At 33.7% G+C, this 27,720-nt stretch overlaps 2 protein-coding genes across 2 annotated transcripts; both read right to left on the bottom strand.

Moving 5' to 3' along the window:
* Nucleotides 1-1,027: 1,027 nt before the first annotated feature.
* Nucleotides 1,028-7,339, bottom strand: LOC125060590 (glutathione S-transferase 2-like). Its single transcript, XM_047665529.1, has 5 exons — nt 7,138-7,339; nt 5,988-6,126; nt 2,095-2,262; nt 1,803-1,945; nt 1,028-1,259 (listed from the first exon to the last, which is right to left on the bottom strand). The coding sequence occupies exons 2-5, from the start codon at nt 6,118-6,120 to the stop codon at nt 1,095-1,097; spliced, it is 609 nt and encodes a 202-aa protein (XP_047521485.1). The 5' UTR covers nt 6,121-6,126; nt 7,138-7,339; the 3' UTR covers nt 1,028-1,094.
* A 968-nt stretch (nt 7,340-8,307) lies between these two features.
* Nucleotides 8,308-27,680, bottom strand: LOC125060587 (glutathione S-transferase 2-like). The gene is made up of 5 exons (XM_047665525.1): nt 27,536-27,680; nt 15,936-16,074; nt 13,353-13,520; nt 10,686-10,828; nt 8,308-8,760 (listed from the first exon to the last, which is right to left on the bottom strand). The coding sequence occupies exons 2-5, from the start codon at nt 16,066-16,068 to the stop codon at nt 8,590-8,592; spliced, it is 615 nt and encodes a 204-aa protein (XP_047521481.1). The 5' UTR covers nt 16,069-16,074; nt 27,536-27,680; the 3' UTR covers nt 8,308-8,589.
* Between the last annotated feature and the right edge of the window lie 40 nt (nt 27,681-27,720).

The following is a 27,720-nucleotide window of genomic DNA, read 5'->3' as shown; positions in this document are numbered from 1 at the left end:
CGCCCCAACGATAACGTCTAACCAAAAACGAACAATTTAAAGCTTCCAAGAATAACATCTAAATTGTACACCAGCAAGACTATGTTCAATTCGTTCGATTTCTACGATATTTTAAAATATGCTGATACCCGGTAAATGAATGAGACCGAGGGAATCAAGTATCGCTGACCCTAGGCACTGAAGACCCTGACGACATACACGAAGCTGGAGACCATCAGAGATAAAAGCACTGGTATTGTAATCTGCTTCAACAGGGTCGGGAACATCACGACGCTAAGCAATGAATGCTTCAACAGGCTCGGAGGACTTCTTCCATTTTGTATTTTTTAACAAATACATGGCGATCAAGTGTAGCCAAGGGTTTCTTTCCAGTTCCTCTCTACTTTACTTTTATCTGTCTGTACGGTACTTTAGTTTTGGAAATAGCAGTAAAGATGCTAGTTGTATGAATAGGTAAGAGGGTAAATTTTATTTTTTTAAATTTTTAAATTGAAAGTGTGAATTTATTTCAAATTCCCAGCTGGTTTTAAATAAAAGAAAATATTAAAATACTCTTATTTTTTATTTATACCTTACATATACACTTAAATTACATTACAATCACATTGTCCTATAACGTAATAATAAATTATTAAATGCAGTTATTTGTAAATTAGTTTTCGAAAAACTTCCGAACAACAAAAACATTAAACAAATAACTTTGCTGTTATACGCCAGATACTGTCGTATTTTTTTTAATATTATTTTAGTGGCCAGTAATAACTCGGTTATTTTTGCCCGTTCTAATTTTTTTTTTTATTACAATAAACTTGAGAGATCAGATACATTCACGAATTATAAGTTATTAACAAATAAATGTTGTCTATTTTATAATTGTATTGTCTTTGATTGACATAACCTTTACACATGTAAAGAAAAAACTTTTTGACCGGATTGAAGTTATGTATTATTATAAATTTACAATTATTTAACGTAATTTTAAATTTATCCGACGTTTCGCGTGCTTTACAGCGTGCGTGGTGACGGTGACTTATAATAATACTTTGGTTTATACATAACTTCAATCCGGTCAAAAAGTTTTTTCTTTAAATATTTTATAATTGTTGTGCTTTTTTGACGTACGCCTGGATTTTGGGCTGAGAGTACACCGCGTCAATCACTTGTTGGTAGCTTGGGTATTTCTTTTCTAGGTCTGGAATTCGGAGCATCATCTTTAGGTAGTCGAACATTCCAGTGAACACGAAGTCTGCCCAGGTGAGCTGAAAAATAATACCGAAATTGAATACAGTTACGATTAGGCTAAATAGCGAATGTCAACAGAACAGGAAAAATTAAGGAATGTTCTTTAATTTGATTCCATAACAAAATCGAGCGTGGTATTTATTACCCTGTATATATTACGATGCAATATTATTCTTATATTTGTAAACTCAAAAACTTTTTAACTAATTTTATATATTATATTTTTTGTCACATATATATAAGCTCTCTCATGATATTTGAATTAACATAGCTACTTAGGCCGAGTCGTTACTAACTCTAACTAAAACTACTTAATAATAATGTTCACAGGTAAGCGTTTTTGATAATTATTTATTATATATGTATTATATATGTTTTATTCCTTTTTAATCTCTACGTCCTTGACTTGCGAACTGGTAGTAAATGTAAATTTACAATTAATTTAACTTGACAATTCATAAGTGTACTTGTTTACCTACATGAATAAAGATATTTTGAGTTTGAGTTTAATTGTTCGACTGTCAACTTAGTCTTTAACGATAGCATGAATGAATAAATACCTTGCCAGCAGCAATGTGTCCGTTGTTCTTCTTGATGATCTCGTCCAGTTTCTCAAGTAACACCGGGTAGACATTCTTACTGAATTCCGCGTGATTTCTGGCCTTTAATTCCGCGTCGGCTTCATATTGGACGGCAGCGGCCTCTGTAATTTATTTCATCTTTATTCGAAACCAGATTATAAGAAAGATAAGCATCCTAAGCTGCTGATCATCCAACAGGAGCTCAACCGTCCTGTCCCTTAACTTCAGTTGTCAGGAAGCGTAATCGATTTCGAATATTAGTATTACTTACTCGCACGGATATCATTGACGAAGTCGACATTCTGGTCGATCTCCAGATCCTCTTCAGCATCGGCTCCGGAGAGGCCGTACTTGCGGCCCAGGTACCGGGAGATGTCAATGCTCTGTGCGTAAGCCTTACCATCGATCTCTAGTACCGGCATCTGACCAAAAGGTGTCGCTGTAAAAAATAATTTGTTTAACATCTATTAGGTTTTTTACACTGCATTCTTCATTTCATAATTATAAAGGATATTTAATTCGAATTAATTTATGATTGACCTTCTTAGAACTATTCAACAAACCCTATATTGTGTTAGATTGATTTATAAATATTGAGTCTGGGAAGTTGTCATATCATTAACAATTTTTTGCAATAGCAATATTATCCATGTTCAATTTCTTGCGCGCATCCGCGCGATAGATCCGTTTGGCGGGAGGCTGATAAAAGCCGCCGCAACTTCAAACAACCTAGCCCTTCCGTCAAACAAAGGCCCGTAGGACCCCGATACGTTTTATCGGATTCGGATTAGAGTAAAAAACCTATTAAATCGTTAGCGCGGATCAAAGTGCATCCATATTTCAAACATACGTCGGTGCGGTGCGTGTATAAATAATAGTAGTTATAATTGTTCACAATTTTATATGTAAAATATACTTTTGGATATACCACATAATTATTATTTTATTTAGTGCACACGGCAACATGCAATCTATAAAAAGATACTTGATTGTTATCGCCTGATTAGATTAATTGTGACTGGCAACTATTACCTTGATGTTTCATTTATTTTTCTGTAAAAGCAACCTTTTGAAGCTTAGGTAACATTTGGAATCTCACGTATGTCGAAAACATATTGGATTGGAAGTAGGTACGGTAACTTAACTAAGCGCTAAGTCGCCGCTGCGAATTTTACCCTTAGACATTGTATGTGAAAAAGAAAATAAATTAACAAGAGCACTTGATCAAACATTAATCGTAAGTCAACTGTGACGTATCCAAAATACCGCAACGAGCAGCAGGCCTCCATACAATTTTTAATACCCCCAAAGTTATATAAAACATCAGTGGTGCTACAACCCTAATTACCTTATGCCTTACCTTAGCCTTATGTCACGGCCTCAGATATCTGAATCTGTTTCATGATTTGTCAATCTAATAAGCAAGAAGGTGATCAGCCTCCTGTGCCTGACACACGCCTTCGACTTTTTGGGTCTAAGGCAAGCTGGTTTCCTCACGATGTTTTCCTTCACCGTTCTACCGAATGTTAAATGCGCACATATAAAGAAAGTCCAATGGAGCACAACCAGGGATCGAATCTACGACCTCAGGAATGAGAGTCGCACGCTGAAGCCAACACTGCTCAAAGTTATATAATGTTAATATCAATTCCGATATTACTTAACCTTTATCAAAACGAGTGTTGGTAGGTGTTGGTGGCAAGATATGTTATCTCTTATCAATTCAGATTATAAAACCTAGCGGATAACACAATTACTACGTAGATGACTTTCATTTTTAGACGGTAATTACCACAGCACATGCACATCCACTTTTATCGATTAAAAGGAGATTTGGGTCTATGTAACTGTTTGATAAAAAACTGTTTCACTGCATAAACAGGATAGTTGTAGGGTGTTCTGTGTTATGTTATCTGACTACAGACTTGACGCATCTTTATAAGCCACTGACAATAATCAATGTCTCTTGTGGAGTGAATTGGGTCTTATTATAACGATATCACTGTTCTACGATAAATAATGACCACCCGATGCCGGTCAAGTTGAAGGAGAATGGAGGACGCTTAAGTCCAAAAATGGATCTAATAGAATGGCTTATAATGATGATGTCGCTATACAGGGTGGCCAAAAAGTCGTGGATCAAACGCAAATAGGGGATAGATGAGGTCATCAGCGGCAAAAAATTGTTCTACGGGAGGTCTCTAAGGTCAACCCCAGCAGAGTTATGATTTATTTTGGTTTTTATATGAAAATTGACTTTTTTTACTAATTCTTCTTAAAATTCGAAAATATCGACATCCTGTACCTTTCTCATAATATCCACTAGATTGGTACTGATCAGTTCTTGCGTTAGACATACTATTTATAGTTGTTTATTGAGTGTATTCAAGACAATATTAAGTGATACAATATAACATTTTTTCCAATCAAAAATTTTTCTATACTTCGGACCCCACTGTGAAAAAAAATTACTCTACCGAAAAGTGACCCTGTATTACAAGTTTTGGCGCATTTCATAGGGATTCTGAAAAGGTATTACACATGGCAATGAGTGGTCTTTCTAGGTCGAAAAAACAACAACGATTCGGTCTTATGATACATTATTTACCGTGACCGTGACCAGTGCTGTGTGAATCGAGTAGATTCAAAAAATTGGACAGATGGCTGGAGGGTTATGTAGGAATTTGAATAGACGGTGCAGATTAAGTATTATGGTCAGAGGCAGGAATTTTGAGCATTTATTGTAAAATGTTTTGTTTCCTACAAACAACCTTTGAGAAATAATTGTTTTAATACAATTATTTCACACTTGTTGTTGTTGTAATTCTTCCTAGAAAGATATTAGGGCGACTCATGGCCATATGTAATACCTTTTCAGAATCCCTATAAAATGCGCCCTATAAAACTTGTAATACAGGGTCACTTTTCGGTAGAGTAATTTTTTTTCACAGTGGGGTCCGAAGTAAACAAAAAGTTATGATTTGAAAAAATGTTATATCGTTTAACTTTATATTATCTTCAATACACTCAATAAACAACTATAAATAGTATGTCAAACGCAAGAACTCATCAGTACTAATCTAGTGGATATTATGGAAAAGATACAGAATGTCGATATTTTCGAATTTTAATAATAATTAGTTAAAAAAGTCAATTTTCATATAAAAACTAAAATAAATCATTACTCTGCAGGGGTTGACCTTATAGACCTCCCGTAGAACAATTTTTTGCCGCTGATGACCTCATCTATCCCCTATTTGCGTTTGATCCACGACTTTTTGGCCACCCTGTATATCAAAAACGTATTGGATTTCGAAATTTGAAAGACAGTTTATGCTACAATTTTGACCTATAGATAAAAACAGAGAGAAGTTAAGGGATCTAATTCATAATGGTTTTAGGTAAATTTATATAAAAAAAGAAGTTGGTAATAATAGATATCGCTTACCCCGGGTAAAGTCATAAAGCAATATTACCACTGTTTTGATGTTTTGTTACTTAACTTCATTGGGTGATTTGAAAAAAAACATACTGTAGAAAAAAAAATCTGCAAAACATTTTTTTAATGAAAAAAACGATGATGTATTATTCTACTAAAATTATATCGTGCACAATGTTCCAAATACTTGCAAACCTAATTTCGCTTTCCTGAAATGGATCGTAACAACCATCAAGATAGTTTAAGTTTAGATTGTAATTCTACGAAATAATCATAAAAACAAATTGATAATAATCTCTGATGTACCACCGTCATATTCCTCGAAAAGTGTTAATACATTAGGTACGTTGTGGACATAAGTTACTGTATCTTCCGTAATTATGTTTAAACAGAAAAACAATCGTAAATCGTTTTGCACTTCAGTCGTATTAAATAAATTACTGTAATAAAAGGGAAAGGAAAAAAGGACGGATCCATTGGTAATGAGGGCTAAACTTTTTTAGTTAACAAAATGGTAACACATCATCATCCTAAGATCTTTCATCTGTCATCAGTCCTAAGGATTACCTTATACATTGCATTTCTCTTGGCAAACACATCAATAAAAAATCTATGTACAGTATTATAGCAACCCTTCATTTTTCTCTACTTTTCTAGCCTCTCTATCTCTATGCTTTAGATTGTTTGTGTATACTATTTGATATATGTTTATTAAATACACATACATGGCTTAAACGCAGGCCAGTCCTCCACGGCAACTCTGTTGTCTTCAAAGTCCTGGCCACCATAAGAGAGGAGTAGACGAACACATTCACCGAGACCCTTAACGGGGAAGTAGTAGAACTTGACATCATGCATAATGATCTGAAATTTTTATTGGTATAAATTATAAAATTTTACAATTCTTAAACATAAAATGAATAGGCCAAAGATTATGAGTGGATATGGAAGTATATTTTTAGAAATAATTGAAAAACCATAATACCTACTCAAGACTGCAAACAAAATTTAGCTTACAAAAATATAATTTTATTTAGTCATTCTTTATTTTATGTTTACTTTTGTAATTCCAACCAATTAATAAAATAATCCAAAAGTATTTTTGTTGTTAATCTATTTCTCGTGTATTTTTTAAGTACCTACCTAATTAGTAAATACTCCATTATCTTAATGACAATTTCAAAAAAAAAACAATAAATTTATATAACACACAATAAACATATACCTACCATATAGCGGCCTGACAGACGTTGCCCTGTATGATATTTGAGGCGATTAGGATCTTAAACAAAGTATGATAACGGCTGCAGCGCCATCTATCGGGTTGATTTGTGAATCTGAACCATCCAGGGCGCCACACAAACGGTCAAATCAAATCGGTCAAGCCGTTTATGAGGAGTGCAGTGTAATAATATACCCATACAGTAGATTATATATATAAAAAGATATTCCAAATTTAAAAAAAATATGATACAGCATAAAATTGGTCTATTCTATTTTTATTTTACTCTAATCTCTGATTATCCTGTATGAATTTATATAATATATTTTATAAGAATATATGAAATATGATGCGGAAATTGATGTAATTTTTTCAATTAGTCTAGAAATAAAAAACAGTTTTTGTATTGAATTTTTAGTAACTTAAGAAATAAACTACACAGTTTAAATACTATTGTGTTACTGACTTGTCGGTAATAAATGAACAAAACGCGACAAGTGAATACAAATGTATATATGTTTATTATTAATTAAATATTAGTGATGCAGGATTATTTGTGCTGGTATTTGCGGCCGTAGACTAAGTAGAGGGTTATTACAATAAATATTTAATATATTACAAACTGATTTAAAACAAAGTGCCAAGCGACTTACAAGTTTGGTTCCAAACAGCTCCAAAATAATTACTTGCAAAAAGCGCACAGCGTGCTATCAACTTAGGCCCAAAACCTCAATTGATAAAAATAGAAAAATTACGAAATGTTTTCATTCAATAACACTTGACAGTGGCAGCAATGTCATCCGTCAAATAAAAGTACGTGATCTGTTTTTTTTAAAGCGCGTGCTCGAGTTGACCCGTAAGTTGGACTGAGTGGTTTTAATACTTTTAGTTTATTTTATAGAGAGACGGAATGTCTCTACGTTGGAGATTGACAATTCCATAAGCCCTTCGCTGAATTTGGTCAAAAGGAAGAAGCTGGTATTTGGGAGCATCAGCCCAGAGAGGTGGGCAGTATTCCATATGAGGTCGTACTTGAGCCTTGTAGATCTGCATACGTTGTACCTCAGTGAAATATTACTTAGCCCTACCCAAAACATCCAGCTTAGTGGAAGCCAGCTTTGACTTCCAGATGACTGCGGAATTGGACTTCTTTCGATATGGCAACCCCAAGCACACTGAGGCTGTGTGAAGTACTAAGGAAACCGCCTTAAAATTGAGGTGACATGACAAAAGGATCGTAAAATATACGCTTTTATGTTTAACAAATAATATGTATGCTTATTGTCAAAATATAATGCTCAGTTAAAATACTATTGTGTTCGAGACATGATGGCCTTGAATGATCAGAGCACGTAATTGAATCACCGGCCGGTAACTGCGATCGTGGAATGGAATGTGATTTATTACAGTATATTACAAAGATTTAGTTTATTACATACAAACATTAAATGATTTAAAACAAAGTGCTAGTACTCAAAAGTTTGGTTACGAACAACTCCAAAATTAAAGCAGATGTAAAATGAAAAATATTACACAGGAAATCAAAGGGGCCCCAACGATAACGTCTAACCATAAAAAAACTAACAATTTAAAGCATCCCAGTAAAAACATCTAAAAGTACACACCAGCAAGACTATGAATTTCTTTTACATATGCAGTTTTTGTCTTTTCTTTTCTACATTACTTAGCAAAATAGCAGTAAATGTACAATAAGTTACTGTTAAAAAAGATGCTATACTAGCATCTTTAGCATGAATAAGGGTAAATTTTAGAAAGTGTGAATTTATTTCAAATTTCCAGCCGGTTTTAAATAAAAGAAAATAATATTCTTATTTTTTATTTAAACATATATACTTAAATTAATAAGGCACATTGTCTTATTACGTAATAATACAAATGATTAAATGCAGTTACTTTGTAAATTTTGGAAAAATATCTGACAAAAAACTTCGGTGACGCCGGATAATATACAATTTTTTTTAAATATTAATTTAATCGCCAGTAATAACTCGGTTTATTTTAGCCCGTTCTAATTTAAACGCCAGATCATAAAGATGCAGATCAAATACATATCACAAATTATTGATAAACAAAGAAATATTATTTTAAAATTCAGTTTTAGGTGCTTTCTTGGCGTAGGCCTGGACTTTAGGCTGCGAGTACACCGCGTCAACCACTTGTTGGAAGCTTGGGTATTTCTTTTCGAGGTCTGGCATTCGGAGCATCATCTTTAATAAGTCGAACATTCCAGCGAACACGAAGTCTGCCCAGGTGAGCTGAAAAATAATACAGAAATGAAACACAAGGCCCTATCCCAGCACGACTTGCTGTGTCAGTGTCTCGGGGTGGACTGCGGTGCGCAGTGGAGAGCTGGAGCACTGAGGCGCGCCGGCCCGTAATAACAATTAGTTATGTAAAACATTAAATTAATGTAAATTTATAATTTTTTTTAAATGGATTACTTTATGTACATTTCAAAATCATGTTCTATAAACATTTTCGTCATAAGATGAATTCAAAGTGTCAAAAATTGGCTATGTTTGGATTTTTTTATATCGAGCGAAGATATTTAAATCTTGCATCGATCTTTCAAAATGGATACATTAACTACTCAAGTCCACCATATATTTTTCCATTCGCCCTATACTTCAAGAAACGATGACGAAAAATGGAAAGAAACAATGTACTTTTTTGGAGTTTGGCGACCAGATGGGTCCTTAAGGGTAAATGGCGATGAGATATATAAGGAAAAATTAACGAATGTTTTTTAATTCGATTCCATGTATGAAGTTGATTTGTAACAAAATCGAGCGCTGTATTTATTACCCTGTATACAGATTACGACGCGATATTTTCTTATATATGTTCTTAAAAACTTTTAAATTTTAAAACATTCACTTAAATTTAAAAATCATCGAATTCCTTGTGGAAACTATGTCATATAATCTACGCGCTATTTAATCTATACTAATATTATAAAGAGGAAAGGTTTGATTTTTTGTTTGTTTGATTTCCGATTTGGAAAAATTCTTTCACCGTTGGCAAGCTACACTATTCCCGAGTGACAGGCTATGTTCCATTTTCAAAAAAATTAGGGATGCTTACCAAAACTTGAATAATCTAACCCAAGGTGTACAAAAATAAACAAAAAACTTCCTTCAATCGTGTGCGCTGCGATAAATTAATGATATAACAAAATGACGTATTACAATTATTCAGGACACATCACTATCTATAAAAAATGTCGCGACAGCATGTCTGTATCTTTTATAGTTACGTCCTTTTATAATTTTTTTTTTATTAAAATACCACCGCTAGAAAAGGCGCTGATTATTATTATTATTATTAGGTTGATCCTTATCAAAATAATTACCAACGTTTCATATAAGCTACAATTTAATGGCATAACCACCAAAAAAGCATGGTGGATTGTTCTCCTGCCTTTTCTCTTGAATAGTTTACTACGATGTAATATAACAAAAATCTTAGCCACAGCAACGCTTGGCCGAGTCTACTAGTTTTAATAATATGATAGTATAGCTACAGTTATCATTGCCAGTCATTACTCGTCTCTATGTTGTACTATTTTTTTTAAATTGCTACGATAACGAACCACGTAATAAAACTGTTTTTGAATTATGTAATTTTTTAGAAATAAACAATTTTTTGTTACATATATGCATTAGTTTCTTATTTAATATTATATTATTTAAATTTCGTTAAGGGGCCTTTACACGGGTTACACTTTTAATTAAACATGTGGCTACATCATTGTATTTATATACATATACTAGCTGATCCGGCAAAGACATTTTGCCATGTATATAATTTTAGGAAACTTTTTTTAGCTCAATAAAAAATTACTATCGTTAAAAATAGGGGTTGATCGTAGAGAGTTCCAAATTTAGGGTAATATGTATTTTATAATGCTGTATCATAAAAAAATAAAAACTCTAAAATATAAAAAAATAAATTTAGGAGTGGACTACCCTTAACATTTAGGGGTATGAAAAATAGATGTCCGATTCTCAGACCTACCCAATTTGCACACAAAATTTAATGAGAATCGGTCAAGTCGTTTCGGAGGAGTTTAACTACAAACACCGCGACACGAGAATTTTATATGTTAGATATATATATTATATACCTTTTTAATTGTTCGACTGTCGACTTTATCTGTAACGATAGTATGAATAAATACCTTGCCAGCAGCAATGTGTCCGTTGTTCTTCTTGATGACCTCGTCCAGCTTCTCCAGCAACGCCGGGTAAACGTTCTTAGTGAATTCCACGTGCTTTTTGGCCTTCACTTCCGCGTCGGCTTCGTATTGGACGGCAGCGGCCTCTATAATTTATTCCATCTTTATTGTAACCCTACAGCTAAAATTAGACTCCGCGCCACCAAGGTCCCGTAAACGCGGCGCCATCTACTAATGTTGCCAACAAATTTCTCTTTAATTACCATAATTTATTTTCAATTAATGGAATGGAAGCGGTAGCAGGAAGCTAATGGAGAAAGGAAGCCATGAAAAAGGAGGCCTTTACCCGGGAAGGGGTTCCAATCAACGGGGGTGATAGCTAGGATATGAAAAGAAAACGTACTTAACGCATGTACGCTTTAGAAGTAATACTTCTTTGGCATAACATGATAAAAATCTTTTCAAAAATTTTGTTCTACGTTTGTAGAAAAAACCACACTAACAATAGAAAAAACTAAAATGTTGAGTATGCCTAACTTCAGGGTGTCGGTTTTTTGTGACGGTGTGCGCGCGCATCGTACATATTTACTCTCAACATTTTTCCCTAACGGGCCGAAAAAAGTATAACTTCAAAAATTCTAAAATGTATAGGTATATCAAATCTAAGCTGTAGGTATATTATTTTTTTTAATAATTGAAAATTAAACGGTTTTTTTTATCTTTGATTAATAAAAGGTTACCAAGAAATTAAAATTTGCGTTTTTGAGTAAATCGAGTGTGATAAATAATAATTCTCGCGTGTATTTTTATTATTCGTTCGAACGGTGAAGGAAAACATCGTGACTCGTGAGGAAACATGGCGTGTGTTAGACACAGGAGGATGATCACCTACTTGCCTATCAGATTCAGAAATCTGAGGCCCAGACCTAAAAAGGTTGTAGCGCCATTGATTATTATTATTTGAGCATTGAGCATAGTGTATTCTGATATTATGAGTTATACTCAAAATCAAAATATTCATATAGGTACACTTATGAATGTCAGAAAAGATTTTGATTCTAAATTTACATTTACTACCAGTTCGCAAGGGCGTAGAGCGGGCAAGAACAACTGGCAAGAAACTCTCCGCCACTCTATTTAATCGCCAAGCAACGCTTGGAGTTTATATTTGGTTTAGTTTGTTTGTTGGGTTCAAAGCTTAAATGCCTGTTTTTTTAAGAAAAAAGCCTGTTTTTTACTCTATTCAATATATGTAATATTGAATAGAGTAAAAATCCCCCTTAATAAATTTTTTCCCCTGAAAAACCCTCTGAACATCTTGATTCCTGCCTATCTTGATTGATAATACTTGTGGTTTATTTAAATAGCCAACATTGCTAGATAGTCGATAATGATTTTATTATTATTAAATGTCATTTGAAACTTAATAGAATAGAAAGATGTTTATTTCCCTAGTTCTTATGATACATTATGTCCACAGGTCGATGGTGTATTCGGCCTGTGGGTGTGTCATCTACTTACAGACTACCCATGTTTGTCTCTATGATAAATATATAATACATTTATAATGTTGTTAAATATTGTCTTTTGAAACTTAAAGACAATTAAAGTAATCATTTGACAGTCGACTGCCTTTAAATAGTTAATGTCAATAGAATGCATTACAGAATTTCTGAAGTCATCATTAATAATATAATTTATCCGCAGGTTCTTGCTTTGTTAATAAACAAATACAGAACAGTAACTTCTTACAAGGCACTAACATTGTCGTCCCGTATTAATTCCCAAGGTTAAAAATCAGTACAATTTTCCAAATTCCGTCTGCAAAAACCAACCTAGGAGTTCAGTTTCTCTTTCGAATTCTTCGCGATTTTAACGGATTAAACAGTACTTTTCCAGATCTGGATATATTCGGTAGTGGGCTGATTTTAAAGAAAGCATTGTTAAGTGCCTGTCTCATCCACTAACTTAATCTAATCCGCTGTTTTGCTGGTAATTTTTTTTTATAACTATATGCAATAACTATTATTTTTGTATTTTAATAATGTTTATTATTTTTAAAATTAATGTTTACCCAAATTGTCATATTTTAGATAAGATAGCTTGTTACATATACTGTAAATATATAGTATTCAGTACGATCAGATCTTCAATAACTAAAAAAGTCGCGCTTTCTTGTTTTTGTGCCTAGTTCTAAGTCATTGTACCTTATTTTTCCGTCATTTATTAAAGAAACAACAAAAATACCTTCTAAAAACCCAGGCAAAATCGAAGACTCACTTAAATGTCTTTTTTTTCTTTGTCTTTCTTTTTAGCTCTAAAGTCGGTTAATTAAGATATTTTCAGCGTACGAGCGGGTGTTAAATGCCCTTCCTTCCTTAGATGCCGCGATTTGAACGCCTGGTTACAAAAATAATTCTAATTCTAATTCTATGGATATCTAGTACAATATAATATTGCATCTATTATGTACTTTAACCATTCGTAGATTAATACAGCGCAATTTTTAGAATTAGATGCGATAAGATACCGTTAAATGATTACGTAAATCTTTTTGTGACGATGAATAAAAATACACGTTAAAAAACTTCTTTCGCCGGGATTCGAAAGTGGGTGGGTTTAGTCTCGGAGGCGTTATAGATATTAAATATTACAATGAATATTACTTACTCGCACGGATATCATTAACGAAGTCGACATTCTGGTCGATCTCCAGATCCTCTTCAGCGTCAGCTCCGGAGAGCCCGTACTTGCGGCCCAGGTACCGAGAGATGGCAACGCTCTGTGCGTAAGACTTACCATCGATCTCTAGTACCGGCATCTGACCGAAAGGTGTCGCTGTAAAAATTATTTGTTGAAAATCTAGAAGGTTTTTTTACACTGCATTCTTCAATCTTCATATCATAATTATAAAGCCGGTATATTTAATTCGAATTAATTAATGATTGAACTACTAGAATGATTCCAGACTCCTATATTGTATTAGATTGATTTATAAATATTGACTCTAGAAAGTTGACATATTACTGTTTTTTGCAATAGTAATATTATGTTGCCATGTTCAACTGGTTGCGCACGATTGGGATAGAACCGTTTGGCGGGTGGCTGACGTTATAAAAGCCGCCGCATCTTCAAACGGCCCCGAAACATTTTATCGGATGCGAATAATACCAAATAGCTAAGGACAAATTAAAAGCCGCCCGGGAAAAAAAACACTTTTACCGGGGAAGGCGGCTTTCAAATTCTTAGCTAAAAGCGCGGCTCAAAGTTCTCCCACATTTATAACAAACGTCGGCGCGGTGCGAGTGTAAATAATATTAGTATTTTTATATGTAAAATATGCTTTTGGATACACCATATAATTATTTAATTCAGTGCACACGGCAACACGTAATCTATAAAAGATACTTGATTGTTATAGTCCAAGATCCCAGGGCCGCCAGACCTCACGTATGTTCTGACGGATGAAATGTGGACGATGTTTTCGAGTGTATAGTTAAAAATAAATTGTCAATACACACAGACACTTTCCGTCGGCCATATTGCTTCACAGACGCTTTAAGGGTCTCAAGATAATTAGTCAACTTCACGTAAATTCTGACGCTCCATTTTTATATATGTTCATCCGACAACTATTTTAAAAGCTTTGACAAGAAAACAGACCGATCCAAGGGGCCAATCATCCCCTAAACTAAATTTTAATATCTATGTGAGTGGGAGCGCGAGAGCATTATCTACGCGCATGAGACTGAGTGAGACCGACTGTGCTGTTAAAGCCGATACAAAGATCGTATACCATGTTTGCAACATCGATGCTCAGGCTAATTTTGTGATACGATGTTCAGATACTGATATAGCAGCGATAATGCTGGGAAATATGCATCATTTGAAAAATAATGATTATGCAGCAGAGATATGTTGACTTGAATGCTATCTACGAACAATTAGGACCGTCGTTGTGTCGAAGTTTACCAGCATTCAATGCTATCACAGGATGTGATTTTAATCCAGCATTATTCAAAAAGGGTCAAAAATTGTATTACACATTATTACGTTCTAGACATTCGTCAAAATTACCGTCGTAATGTGCGGTTATTGTGTCGTTCGTAATTATGTTTAGACAATCGTTAAAATCGCTTTTGCTCTTCAGTATAATTAGATAAAGTTATTTTATAACTATTACACTAATACATAACTACAATGTTTAAAACATCAAATAGGAAAATAAAATAGCTTTTATTTTATATGTATTTGTATATCTAATGTACTTAGTATCCTAGTAATAATAGCATTAGATTATTTTATTTTACGACTTTGTTCCGCGGGGCAAGCGATATATTGAGTTGACCCTATTGGCGTAACAGAAAATTAGAATAAACACGGAATTTTAAAAATGCAAGTTATTCAATACTAGCGCTGATAGCATACATAATAATGAACATCATATGTTGAATAGTAATTTTCCTTGAGTGAGAAAATCAGTCGAAATATATTATTATTATGCAGATAAACACTAGCAGCTTAATAAGCTGATGCGCGAGTATTTGCGGATTCGGAGAAATTTTCATAAATAAAACAAATAACTGGGCGATTAAAAACAGTGACGGAGTTTATTGCCAGTTCTTCTCTTCCGTTCTACGCCCTTGATTTGAGAACTAGCAGTAAATGTAAAATTAGAATAATTTCATACTCGTATATATTTATTTCCTGACGTTCATAAGTGTATATTTTGTTACCTTTCGTCACTATAGAATGATAACCTCGTATGTCAAAAAACCATTTACTTTTAATTCTTAGACTCTTATGTCATTCAACTGGTATAATCATTATCTACGGAAAAAAACACAATAATATTTTAACGAACATTGACGAAATTAAACATTTTTTTCGTTTCCTGTAATGTTTGGTTCTCTGGACAAACGAGGTTACAGGTTGTCAGACAGCGACGCTCAATTTGAATAGTGCATTAATTACACTTTCGGGAACTAACTACACTTTCCAGTCAGTCACTACTCGGTTTGGAAGACAGTTCTTTAGGTAATTTTTCCTCTCGTAAAACATTACGGGGCGGGGATTGAATAACGCGTTATTGTTAATATTATTACCGACTTTCCATTACTTTACACCACATAAGGGTAACTTTTAGGTATAGAAAAGAAGGACCCTATACCCTTCTTTTCTAGCCTCTCTATTTCTATGCTTTAGATTGTTTGTGTAAACTATTTGATATATATGCTTACTAAATACACATACATGGCTTAAACGCAGGCCAGTCCTCCATGGCAATTCTGTTGTCTTCAAAGTCCTGGCCACCATAAGAGAGGAGTAGACGAACAGTCTCACCGAGAGCCTTAACGGGGAAGTAGAAGAACTTGACATTAGGCATGATGATCTGAAATGTTTATTGGTATTAATCTTTAAATTTTACAATCCCTTAACATATAAAATGAGCAGATATAGAAACGACGAGACTAAAGAAAATTTACAGAGCCCTAAATAGGCCAAAGAATATGATTGGGTTTAGTTGAATAATTTTTTGGAAATCATTGAAAAAACCATAGTACAATATATAGGCTGCAAACATAATTTAGCATACAAAAATGTAATTTTATTATTTTATTTAATCATTCTTTATTGTATGTGTAGCGCAATTAGAAACCAAATAAAAAAAATCATCCAAATGTATTAATGTTTTTCTAATCCTCATTTTTTTAAATACTCCACTATCTTCATGACAATTAAAAAGCATTAATTTACATAAGGCACAATAAATATATTCTAAATTTAAAAATATGATACACCATATAATTATTATTAGTTTATTTTTATTTTACTTTATTTTCTGTCCATCTTCTATGATATATATAATATGTATATTTTATAAGAATTATACAGCCAAAACCGTTTATGACGACATCGTTTAGAACAACATACTGGTTATATTGACCAAAATGAAAGGTCCCGGCTGAATTCTATTTTTTTTTTAGGTACTTAAGGTAACATTGTTGAATACCACCGCACTTTTTTGACGATACTAATTATTTAGGAGTCTCGGGGGACCTTCGTTGGAACACCTCCAAGTGAGTTTTGCTACGGAAACGCGTCTAAATATAAAAAAAAAATTTTTTTTCACCTGGGGAAACCCGATTACGGGCCCCCGCGCCTGGGCAAGTGTGATTGGCGCGGGGAGTGTGGGGATCAAGGTCATAAAATGCGATGGCCCGACAGACAGACAGATAGACAGCTCCGATCTAAATAATAATTGTTAATTCAAGCCTCCCCAACCAGGCTTCTTGGTCGCCTTCGGCGACCAAATATTCATATACTAACCTAACCTAACCGATCTAAATAATATTTGTTTTTTTGGACAGCTCCGGCGCTACGGGAAATGCAGCCCCTCCACCCTTGCGTACCAAAGCACAGGCATTTTATTCAAGCCTCCGCAACCTCGGCTTTTCCTCCTCCGCGCTACTAGGTACTACACCGAAACAAGCTGCGCATCCCCCGGCTGCATCACAAAAACAAAAACAAGACACAAACAGTTCCCCGCCAGCCAGCCTACTTGCCATATGTAAAGGGACTTACAGGTAGAATTAGCCGGATCCTAAAACGAGCTTCTATTCATACAATTTTCAAGCCGCACAAGAAGATTCAGCAATTCCTAAGACCAATCAAAAGTAAACCCCATTGCAAGATGCAGGTATATACAAACTGGATTGCGACTGTGGCCTGTCTTACATAGGGCAAACTAAACGCAATATGTCCAGCAGACTCAAAGAACACATTGCAGACATAAGACATAGACGACACACAAAATCAGCAGTCTGTGAACACATACTAGATAGGCTTAATCACTACATACGCTTTGACCAACCGAAAGTACTTGCGAAAGAGAAAAGATTCTTCCCAAGATTGGTACGCGAAGCCATTGAAATAAAAAAACACCCCAATTTCAATAGAGAAGACGGCCTAAAATTGTCAAACACCTGGGATCCAATAATATCCAAATTAAAATCTCAAAAAGAAAAACAATCCGCGAAAATAGAGGACACCGTGAGCCATTTTTGTCAAAACCCTCCATCTTTTAGTCGATACCAACTCCGGGGAAATAAATACAGATAATGCAACTTTCTCTGCAGCTGTGATACTTTTTGACATTCAACATCTTTTGTCTTCAGTCACCGTGACCACGCACGCTGTAAAGCACGCGAAACGTCGGATAAATTTAAAATTATGTTCAACACGTTCGTTGCATTACGAGATCTATCAGATCTCTTGCAGGACTTTCGTATTGTGCGTTGAACATAATCGTGTTTTTTCACTCCTTGCGGGAGGATTTAACTTGTAAAGTTCTTTAAGGATGAGCAGGACAAATATACATATTTGCTTCCTACTTAAAGCTGAATTCAAGGACATTAAAAAATTAATTAGAGATGGATTAGGTCCCTAACGCACAGTACTGTAATTGTTTTAATTCCTTGCGTTAGGAGATATGTCGGTACTCGTGAAATCGTACGCCTCGTAGACGCAAGAGATGGAGGATGGGATTTTTAGTGTTGTTCTAGAATCGACATTCAGGAAGTCGCGGGCACGTTTTGGAAACAACACTCGCGTATATACCAGCGTGTTGATTATTTTTGATAAACAATGAGTGAATGAGTTTAAAAGAAAAAGGTGTAAAAAATCTATTTTATTGGTGAGGTTTCTAACAAAAAATCAACGCCGGATTATACTGCTGCATCGTCCAGTAAAATATTTGTTTTGGAAAATGTTCAAATTTGCCCCCCATTGACTAATAATGACAGTGATTCTGATTATGAAATATTTAACGATAAACCTTTTTCGTTGGAGCACACGCAGTTAAACAGCACTGACGCTTCTTAAAAAAAACTAAATGAATTGTTACCATTTGCGCGTAATGTGCAAGCAATCAATGTGCTTACCACGTTTTAATGAAAAACACTTTGTATAATTATTAATAAAACTTTTAGAATTGATAACTGAGATATTATTTTATTCCCATCACTACTTACTACACATATTGAACTATCTTCGGTTGCGGTACGAGATACAATCGATATCTAATTTGGTATTTGTAGTTTATTCAAATGTCGTAACTGCGTGCGAACCTAACAAAATATAATAGTCTAGTCGACAAGTTGAAAATGGAACAAAATAGAGATACTACTCTTAAAATTATGTGCGATAGCTCATTGGATCCGGAATGACGTCTAGAAAAATGTGCTAAAAGCGTGTATTAGCACATAAAAAATTGCAAAAGTTATAGACCATTAAAGATGAAAAAATAATGGCATTTAGTTTTTTGCCAATATTTAATAAACTATTAATATTTAAGAAATTTCAAATAAAGATTCTGAAAGAGGAGGAAATTTCTAATAAAAAACTCCTGACTCCCAGAACTCTATCTCCATTATTTATAATGTTAATTTAACGCTGAAAATAGGTCTGCGGTTGACATTTTTAGGATTCGCGCGTGGCGTCAAAAGCGACTACGGCACATTAATTAATTTATTTAAGGTATTGAATATTTTTTTTTAAATTTGAAAAAATTATGGTGTGTTCTGAACACTATAATTAATTTATTCCCGTTGAAAATTTTACTTAAAGTTAATTTTTCAACAAGTTAAATAATTGTTGACTAACGAAATTTTCTCGAACGACCGTCTTAATTGTAAGTGAAAAAAAATGTTTAAATAATGGTCGTAAAAATATTTCGCTTCGTAGAGCCTTTCTTACATACATACTTAACAAGATCGTGCCATAAAAGTTAAAAAAATATTTATACTTTGTTTATAACAATTTTTTTACTTAAACAAAAACTTAAAAATCCATGTAATGATGTTAAAAAAAATTTTTTTTTTCTAAATCATCATATAATCGTTTTTTTATTAATACAAGATATTTATTGATTTGCAAAAAAAAAATTCCCGCCATTTGTTGATAATTTTTTTTTAAACAAATTGATTACATCAATATTTTTAAAAAAAAATTTAACACAACTTTATTACATTAAAAATTTTATGATTTTTAAAAATAAAATTTTTCCTTAATAACAATTTTTAATTGTTTATAATCGTTTTTTTACATTTTCTATTGTTTAAATAATTAGTTAAGAAATTTTTTTTTCCTAAAAATCATAATTGACAGTCTTCTATAAAGTAACAGAAAAACATTTTTTTTTAATCAACAATTCTATTGTTTATTAACTTACCAATTTGTCATAAACAAATATTCAACTTTTGTTTATTTTTTTTCTAAAACTTCTAAAATTAACAAAAACAACCATATATAACAAAGTATAGAAAAAAAATTTTTGTAAATTTTTTGATTATCATGAATATTACTTTTATTTAAAATTAAAATATTTTTACGACCATTATTTAAACATTTTTTTTCACTTACAATTAAGACGGTCGTTCGAGAAAATTTCGTAAGTTAACAATTATTTAACTTGTTGAAAAATTAACTTTAAGTAAAATTTTCAACGGGAATAAATTAATTATAGTGTTCAGAACACACCATAATTTTTTCAAATTTAAAAAAAAATATTCAATACCTTAAATAAATTAATTAATGTGCCGTAGTCGCTTTTGACGCCACGCGCGAATCCTAAAAATGTCAACCGCAGACCTATTTTCAGCGTTAAATTAACATTATAAATAATGGAGATAGAGTTCTGGGAGTCAGGAGTTTTTTATTAGAAATTTCCTCTTCTTTCAGAATCTTTATTTGAAATTTCTTAAATATTAATAGTTTATTAAATATTGGCAAAAAACTAAATGCCATTATTTTTTCATCTTTAATGGTCTATAACTTTTGCAATTTTTTATGTGCTAATACACGCTTTTAGCACATTTTTCTAGACGTCATTCCGGATCTAATGAGCTATCGCACATAATTTTAAGAGTAGTATCTCTATTTTGTTCCATTTTCAACTTGTCGACTAGACTATAAAGCAATTAGCTATCTTTCACCCACAAAAACTTCAAAATATATGTCATTGTTTTTTTGGAAGATATAAATTATTTTCAAAAGTGTAGTTTTAGGAGACTGATTAGGTCTCAAACGCACCCAGGGATAGGCTTGTTACGAGATCTTTTAGGTCTCCATAGCACCAGCTGAAAGTTCTTTAAAAATGATGGCGCAGTGAACGTGTTAAATAGTTGTAAATTTATAAAATAATACATAACTTCAATCCGTTCAAAAAAGTTTTTTATTTACATGCAAAGGTTGTTTTAATTATCAACCAACTATTTTTATTAATTCATGTATGTACGTATGTATGTACGTATGGGTGACGTCACCCAACGCTACATTACGGCCGTTAGATAACGGTACCGCATTTCTAGGAAACCCTAGCTTAAACGCTCTCGTGACCGTAACGCCATAAAACGTAGCGCCATTGGCCCTTATCTATATCACTACAAATATTGTAACGAGGAAAGATTTGTATGTAAGTATGTTTGTAACAAATTGGCTCAAAAAGTACTGGACCGATTTTAAAAATTCTTTCACAATTTTAATACTACATTATTACTAATTAATAGATATAGGCTATTTAACTGCAAGAATATATAATATCTTTCATCGCATACTGACGATAGAACAAAAAAAATTTCCACAATATTAAGCAGGGTCCACACAATGCCGGGGTAGGCCGGGCGGGCTGACCCGGGCGGCCTAAGCCACGTTGATGTAGACGCCCCGGGCGGCTTTGCCGGGTTAGAAAATGCCGGCCCGGGCCGTGTCGATCCCAACCCGCATAAAGTAGGTACAGATCAAAGGAAGCCGAGCCGGGCCGAACAAAAATATAGAGTGGGAACGTGCCGAGCGGCTTCAGTTACAATTTAACCCCCGACCGAACTAGAAGAATTATTTTATTTTCGACTCAGTTTGTTTTTGTTTGGCTGACATAGCGACGTCATAGTCGGTAATCATTTTGAAAACACTAACACTTTAAGGACACTTTAAAAAAACTTCTAAAAAGTACTCTTCAACGAAGTCACCAGTCTTGGTGTTTAACTAAATAATGTAGGTAGAAATAACCCGGTCGGCTTCGTTTTCGGTGTGGACGTCGTGCCGACCCGAACGTACCCGCCCGGCCTACCGCGGCATAGTGTGGACCCTGCTTTAAAGAACATAGTTACATATATACATCTACATATAAACAAATGTCCAACCGTGCGAAGCCGGGACGGCCCGCTAATATATTTATATATTACTAACATATCACTATAATTCGTTGTTATCAAGCAAGCACCTTAAATATTTTTTACAACTTACGTTTTAGACGTTCTTTCTGTTCGAATGTTTATCCTAAACTAACAGCATAGCGATATATTATCTAATTTTACTAGGGGCCCTGATTTGTTGATTATAGATACAACTGCTTGAAATCAACGAAAGATACCATAGGGCTGTCAATATGGGCAAAATCATTAAATTTTTACATACATATACTACGGGTCTACGTTCAAAATCAATGGGTTGATTTCTATAATGTCCTCTGTAGACTTATTATATTGAAAATATAAATAAATTTGCCAATATATGAAAGAAAATATAGTTTCTATATAAAAAAAAAACTTTACCCAATTTTATTTTACTTTAAAATTGTATTTTAGAGCCTTCGGGCAATGTGGGCGACTTAAAATCAATTGAGCGCCTTGCCTTTTTCCCGCATTATATAAAAATATGATTGATTACAGATACCGGCAAACTTCTTGAGCATTTAACAAGGGAGTGGGGGAAAGTTTGCGCATAGTACACAAACGTGGGACACAAACGGCAACTGATTTACCAAATACCAATCACGCGATCGACACGTCACTCTCCCGCCGCCCCTCCGTCCCGGTGATACCTAAAAATCACTTCGGCGCCGGCAAGGACATTTGTTCAAGAAGTTTGCCGGTATCTATAGCAGACATCAAATATATATTGGATTTTGTCATACGGTCACAATTCGAGCTTAGTTTCGTTACTGAAACCTTAAGACATAACCTATAACTTTTGAAAACCACGACCCCAGCAAAGCAACTTTGGAGAACTCGGCAGCCCTAATTATTAAAAATCATACCATACAAAGTAACGATGACGGTGCACAAAAATCGTTTTGTTTGACCTTGGCCTGAAATTAGGAATTATTTTTCACTTTTTAGTTTGATGTGCTTTAAAAGCGTGTTTTATAGTTTTTTTAAACTATATTTATTCAAAATGAGTTTCAGCGTAAACAACAACTAACTAAAAACTGTTATATGGAAATCATGAGCAACGTGGCAGAAATTGGAACTAAATTGTAACGAATAGGCCAAGGAAGTACCTAATGAAACGTCATTGATCCAAGTTATATTGTAATTGCCTAGCTGTTTGATTGAACGATTGAATATGATTCCATTGTTTAGTAAAGAGGCTAGCCTGTTGATTGAACGGCTTATTATGCTAGTTGGCTGCGACATTAACAAAAGGTGTGGTTTAGGTAAACCGTTATCAGCACGTCAATTCCATCAATAACGTAACAAATGCTGATAATACGAGTACCTATAAAGATGACTTGCTGTTTCCAGGCGCATAACTGGATTTAAATTTTGTACCTAAGGCGCCCAGGAAGAACGTTATTTCACCGAAATCTAGTTTTTATCTTTAAAAAAATCAGTGGGGCTACAACCTATTTAGGTCTGGGCCTCATATTTCTGTATCTGTTTCTTGATCATTCGTCAATCTAAGCAAGTGGGCAATTCTGTGCCTGACACACGCCGTCCATTTTTGGGTCAAAGGCAAGCCGATGTTTGATGTTTTCCTTCACCGTTCGAGCGAATGTTAAATGGGCACATAGAAAGAAAGTCAGTCGCACGCTGTAGCCACTAGGGCAACACGGCTCTATTCTTTTTTCATCTTCATAAGGGGGCGTCCGTAAATTACGTGAGGTGTTTAAGGGGGGGAGGGGGTCGAGTCAAATCTCATTTAATCTTACGTCGGAGGGTCTCGGCAAATATCACGCAATTTTTTTTCTGATTGATAAAAAAAAATTAGGAAAACGGTTGACCCTAAAAGCCATCTCTACAAGCGGCTAACTCCATACCTAAACGCTCAACATTTCACTTATTTTGTTTTTGAGCTCTTCGAGCTCAATAGTACGAATTATGTGTTATTTTGAGTTCTCCGAGCTCAAAAAGATAACTTCTTACGCGTTTACGTAAGAAACTGACATTTTGAAAAATCTCACGTGAGATTGGGGGATGGGGTTGAATAAAATCTCACGACATCTCACCAGGGGGGGAGGAAGGTACTTACAGAAAATAAAAAACACCTCACGTAATTTATGGACGCCCCGAAGCGCTTGTCTCATTATAACTTGTTATTTTTGTTCTGTGTACCAATGTTTGAGTGTGCAGAGTATTGGCAAGCTTTTGTGAATTACAAAAAAAATTATACGTTACGTTTTGATAAGGCCGAAGGAGACTGTGACTCGCCCACAGAAGAATCTAATCAATCGACTATCATGACTCTCAAGAGGTTATCTGACTGTCTTGAGTACACAACTATTGTTTTATCAATGAACCCTTGTGTGGAGTGAATTGTGTATTGTTATCGCGATATTAAAGTTCTAGGCCAAGTATGAGGGTACCAGTGTTTTTCCAACCTTTTTTGTGCTGTGCACCACAAGTCTTTGTAAAATCGCAAGGCTACATACATAATTTTTAATATTAAAATTGAATTTTTCACTTAAGAAATTAGGATAGGTTTTAGGAAGTAATCACTAGTAGAATTATCACTAAATAAATTCAAAGCCCTCGTTAAATTAAAAAATAAAATATGTTTATTATGGAACATGTATCACATATTCCACGTCATTAAAATTGAATTTGTAGGCATCCCTACTCATCGGCAAAGAAGACAGAGGGTGTAGGCCGAGAGAAAAAGCCGGCGTAAAAAGCTCTCGGTACTCTTTTAAAATAGCAAACCATCAAACAACACTTATTTTAAAACAAATATCGCAAATTAATTAGAAGTAGCCTGTCTAGCACTAGTCCCAGGCCCTTTTATCAACTAGATAATCATTAACTTTATAGTAAGCCTTTTTACACAGATTTTCTTTAATACATTTCTTAAATTTATTAAAAGGCAGAGATAAAAGAGCCTCTGGGCTTTTATTAAAGAAGAGTATCCCTTTTCCCAAAAAAGAATGACTATACTTTATAAATTTGACGAATACTTAAGTGATCCTAATCCTTGGGATTAATTTTTAATACTTGGCGATTAAAAGAGTGGCAGAAAGATTCATGCCAGTTCTTCTTTCCCGCCCTACGCCCTTGACTTGCGAACTGTTAATAAATGTAAATTTACAATGTCATAGTACATTATAATTCAAGTCAAATACAAATGGGGGCCTCATAGCCTAGCGGTCTTATTAAGTAGCAGCTAGGTGAGGGGTACCGGGTTCGATTCCCGGTTCGAGGGCAAGTTTTAATTTAATTTAAATTTGTTCTCGGCCTTTGGGAGGGTTGTGCGGTACCGGGCGAGTGCCTTAACCGTACATGAAGGACACGGTCGAATTTCTCAAGACAAGCACGAATTATAAAAAATCCTATACTTGACGCTGGCTAAATCGTGCCAGAGCCATTTAAAAAAGTCAAATACAGAACTAAATTAATCCATATATTATTATCTTTAAAATATTTCAACACAATACTAATGATTCCATTAAATTAAAATTACTCAATAACGATGACATGTAAAATTCTCGCCTCGTCATTCGTAATAGATATTAGTTGATAATCTATACCAATATTATAAAGAGGAAAGATTTGTATGTAAGTATGTTTGTAACGAATTGCCTCAAAAAGTACCGGACCGATTTTAAAAATTATTTCACCATTTAAATGCTACATGTACCACAATATTAAAGAACATATTATCAATATCTACATTTTTTTTAAATTAATGTCCATACTACATACATCTATGAATTCATTTTTTTTTGTATTAATAACCTAGTCAAAACAATTTCCTTCGGGGCTGTATGGCAGGTTAAGGGCTCAAAATAATACACAACTTAATATGTGTGTAACTGTGGTAAATCACAGAACAGATTGTTGACTTATGTAACTTTAATGACGTTGTGGTTTATGACATTTTCCTCTGATTAATTTTAATGTAAAGGTAGGGTGAAACTTGCTGTTTCTTGCCCGTTCTTTTCAGAACAAGGCCTGATGGTAGTTTTGCGGATCTTTTACGAATTTTGTTAACGTTTTTGACATTCATAAGGATGCGCTAAGAGGCATCTAAAATGAATAAATGTATTTTGGTTTGATTTGAGTAACTTTATCTTAATATATATAAATTACGTGTCACGTTGTTTGTCCGCGATGGACTCCTAAACTACCGAACCGATATCAATCAAATTTGCACACCGTGTGTAGTTTGATCCAACTTAAAAGATAGGATAGCTTATATCTCAATTTATACCCGCAATATTATTTTATTGCAAATATTTGTTTATTATTTGATACAATTCTAACAGATGGCGCTGTGTTAAAAGTACCAACGTTTCACATATTAAGCTATCTAACCTTTCACATAAGTTCTACCGTTTCCCTTGAATACTTTACTACTATGTAATATTACAAAAACCTTAGCCACAGCAACGCTTGGCCGGCCTGCTAGTAATATATAAATACCAGCTGACCCAAAAAAAATATTTAGATAAATTATTTCTAGCTGAATATTATTAGTGTTATTCTATGACAAATAACAAAAAAACATTTTTAAAAAATTTGGGTTGTGCTACCCTATCACTTAGAATTCTCGCATAGACCAATTATAAACAAACATTAATTAAGGGCTGTATGTATGTAGTTATAAAAATAGGTAAGTAGCAAATTTTTCAAAAAAAAAAATGATGAAAATCGGTCAAGCCGTTTCGAAAAAGTTTGGTTACAAACACCGTGTATATTAAATGTACTGATACACTTTTAAAAGTGTATCTATATATTTACAATAAGCACACAGATAACGTTAACGTTGAGCAAATAATCTGTGTGCTTATTGTCAAAATAAATGCTCAGTTAAAATACTATTGTGTTCGAGACACGATGGCCTTGAATGATCAGAGCACGAAATACGAATATGGTCTAAGATCCCGATATACAACGACCTTCACCGAGATGCTTATTTAATGAAACGTATTTTATATGTAATTTAATATGTCAATAAATATAATCCATATGGGTTGCCTAGCAAATTTCAGTCCAGAGTATTTTAATAAAAATTAAAAAAAAATTTTTGTTAAACTTTTCATCGGTATGATTATTAGATAAATTCTATACCAATCGAAAGTATGAAGCCCATAGAATATGCAAACGTTAGGTTGTTTTTAATCAATTAATTATTTATGTGTATATTTTTTATGTGACACTAAAGTATATATTTACACCTTTAGTAAAAAAGAAAGTTATAGTGATACATATATAATTCTACCCTGATTAAAAATATTGATTGAAAAAAATTAAAAAATTTACTACATGCAAATTTAAAAAAAAAATTTTTTGTAATATTAATTAAACATACTCTGGACTGAAATTTGCTAGGCAGCCCATATGGATTATATTTATTGACATAATAAATTAAATATAAAATACGTTTCATTAAATAAGCATCTTGGTGAAGGTCGTTGTATATCGGGATCTTATACGAATAGTAAATGGCACATAATTGAATCACCGGCCGGTAACTGCGGTCGTGGAATGTAATGAAATTTATTACAGCTTATGTTTAGCTTATTTATTTGTATGTAACAAACATAAAATGATTTAAAACTAAGTGCTAGTACTTACAAGTTTGGTTACGAACAACTCCAAAATAATTAAAGCAGACTGCGCAGAGCGTGCACCCAACTCCGAAACAAAACGTAAAATGAACAATATTTTATATTACATAGGAAATCAAAGGCGCCCCAACGATAACGTCTAACCAAAAACGAGCAATTTAAAGCATCCCATTGAAAACATCTAAAAGTAGA

The sequence above is a fragment of the Pieris napi genome, chromosome 22 (assembly GCF_905475465.1).
Source record: "Pieris napi chromosome 22, ilPieNapi1.2, whole genome shotgun sequence".
NCBI classification, from domain to species: Eukaryota; Metazoa; Arthropoda; class Insecta; order Lepidoptera; family Pieridae; genus Pieris; species Pieris napi.
The sequence above is the reverse complement of the archived record's forward strand: the minus strand, read 5'-3'. Positions and strand labels throughout refer to the sequence as shown.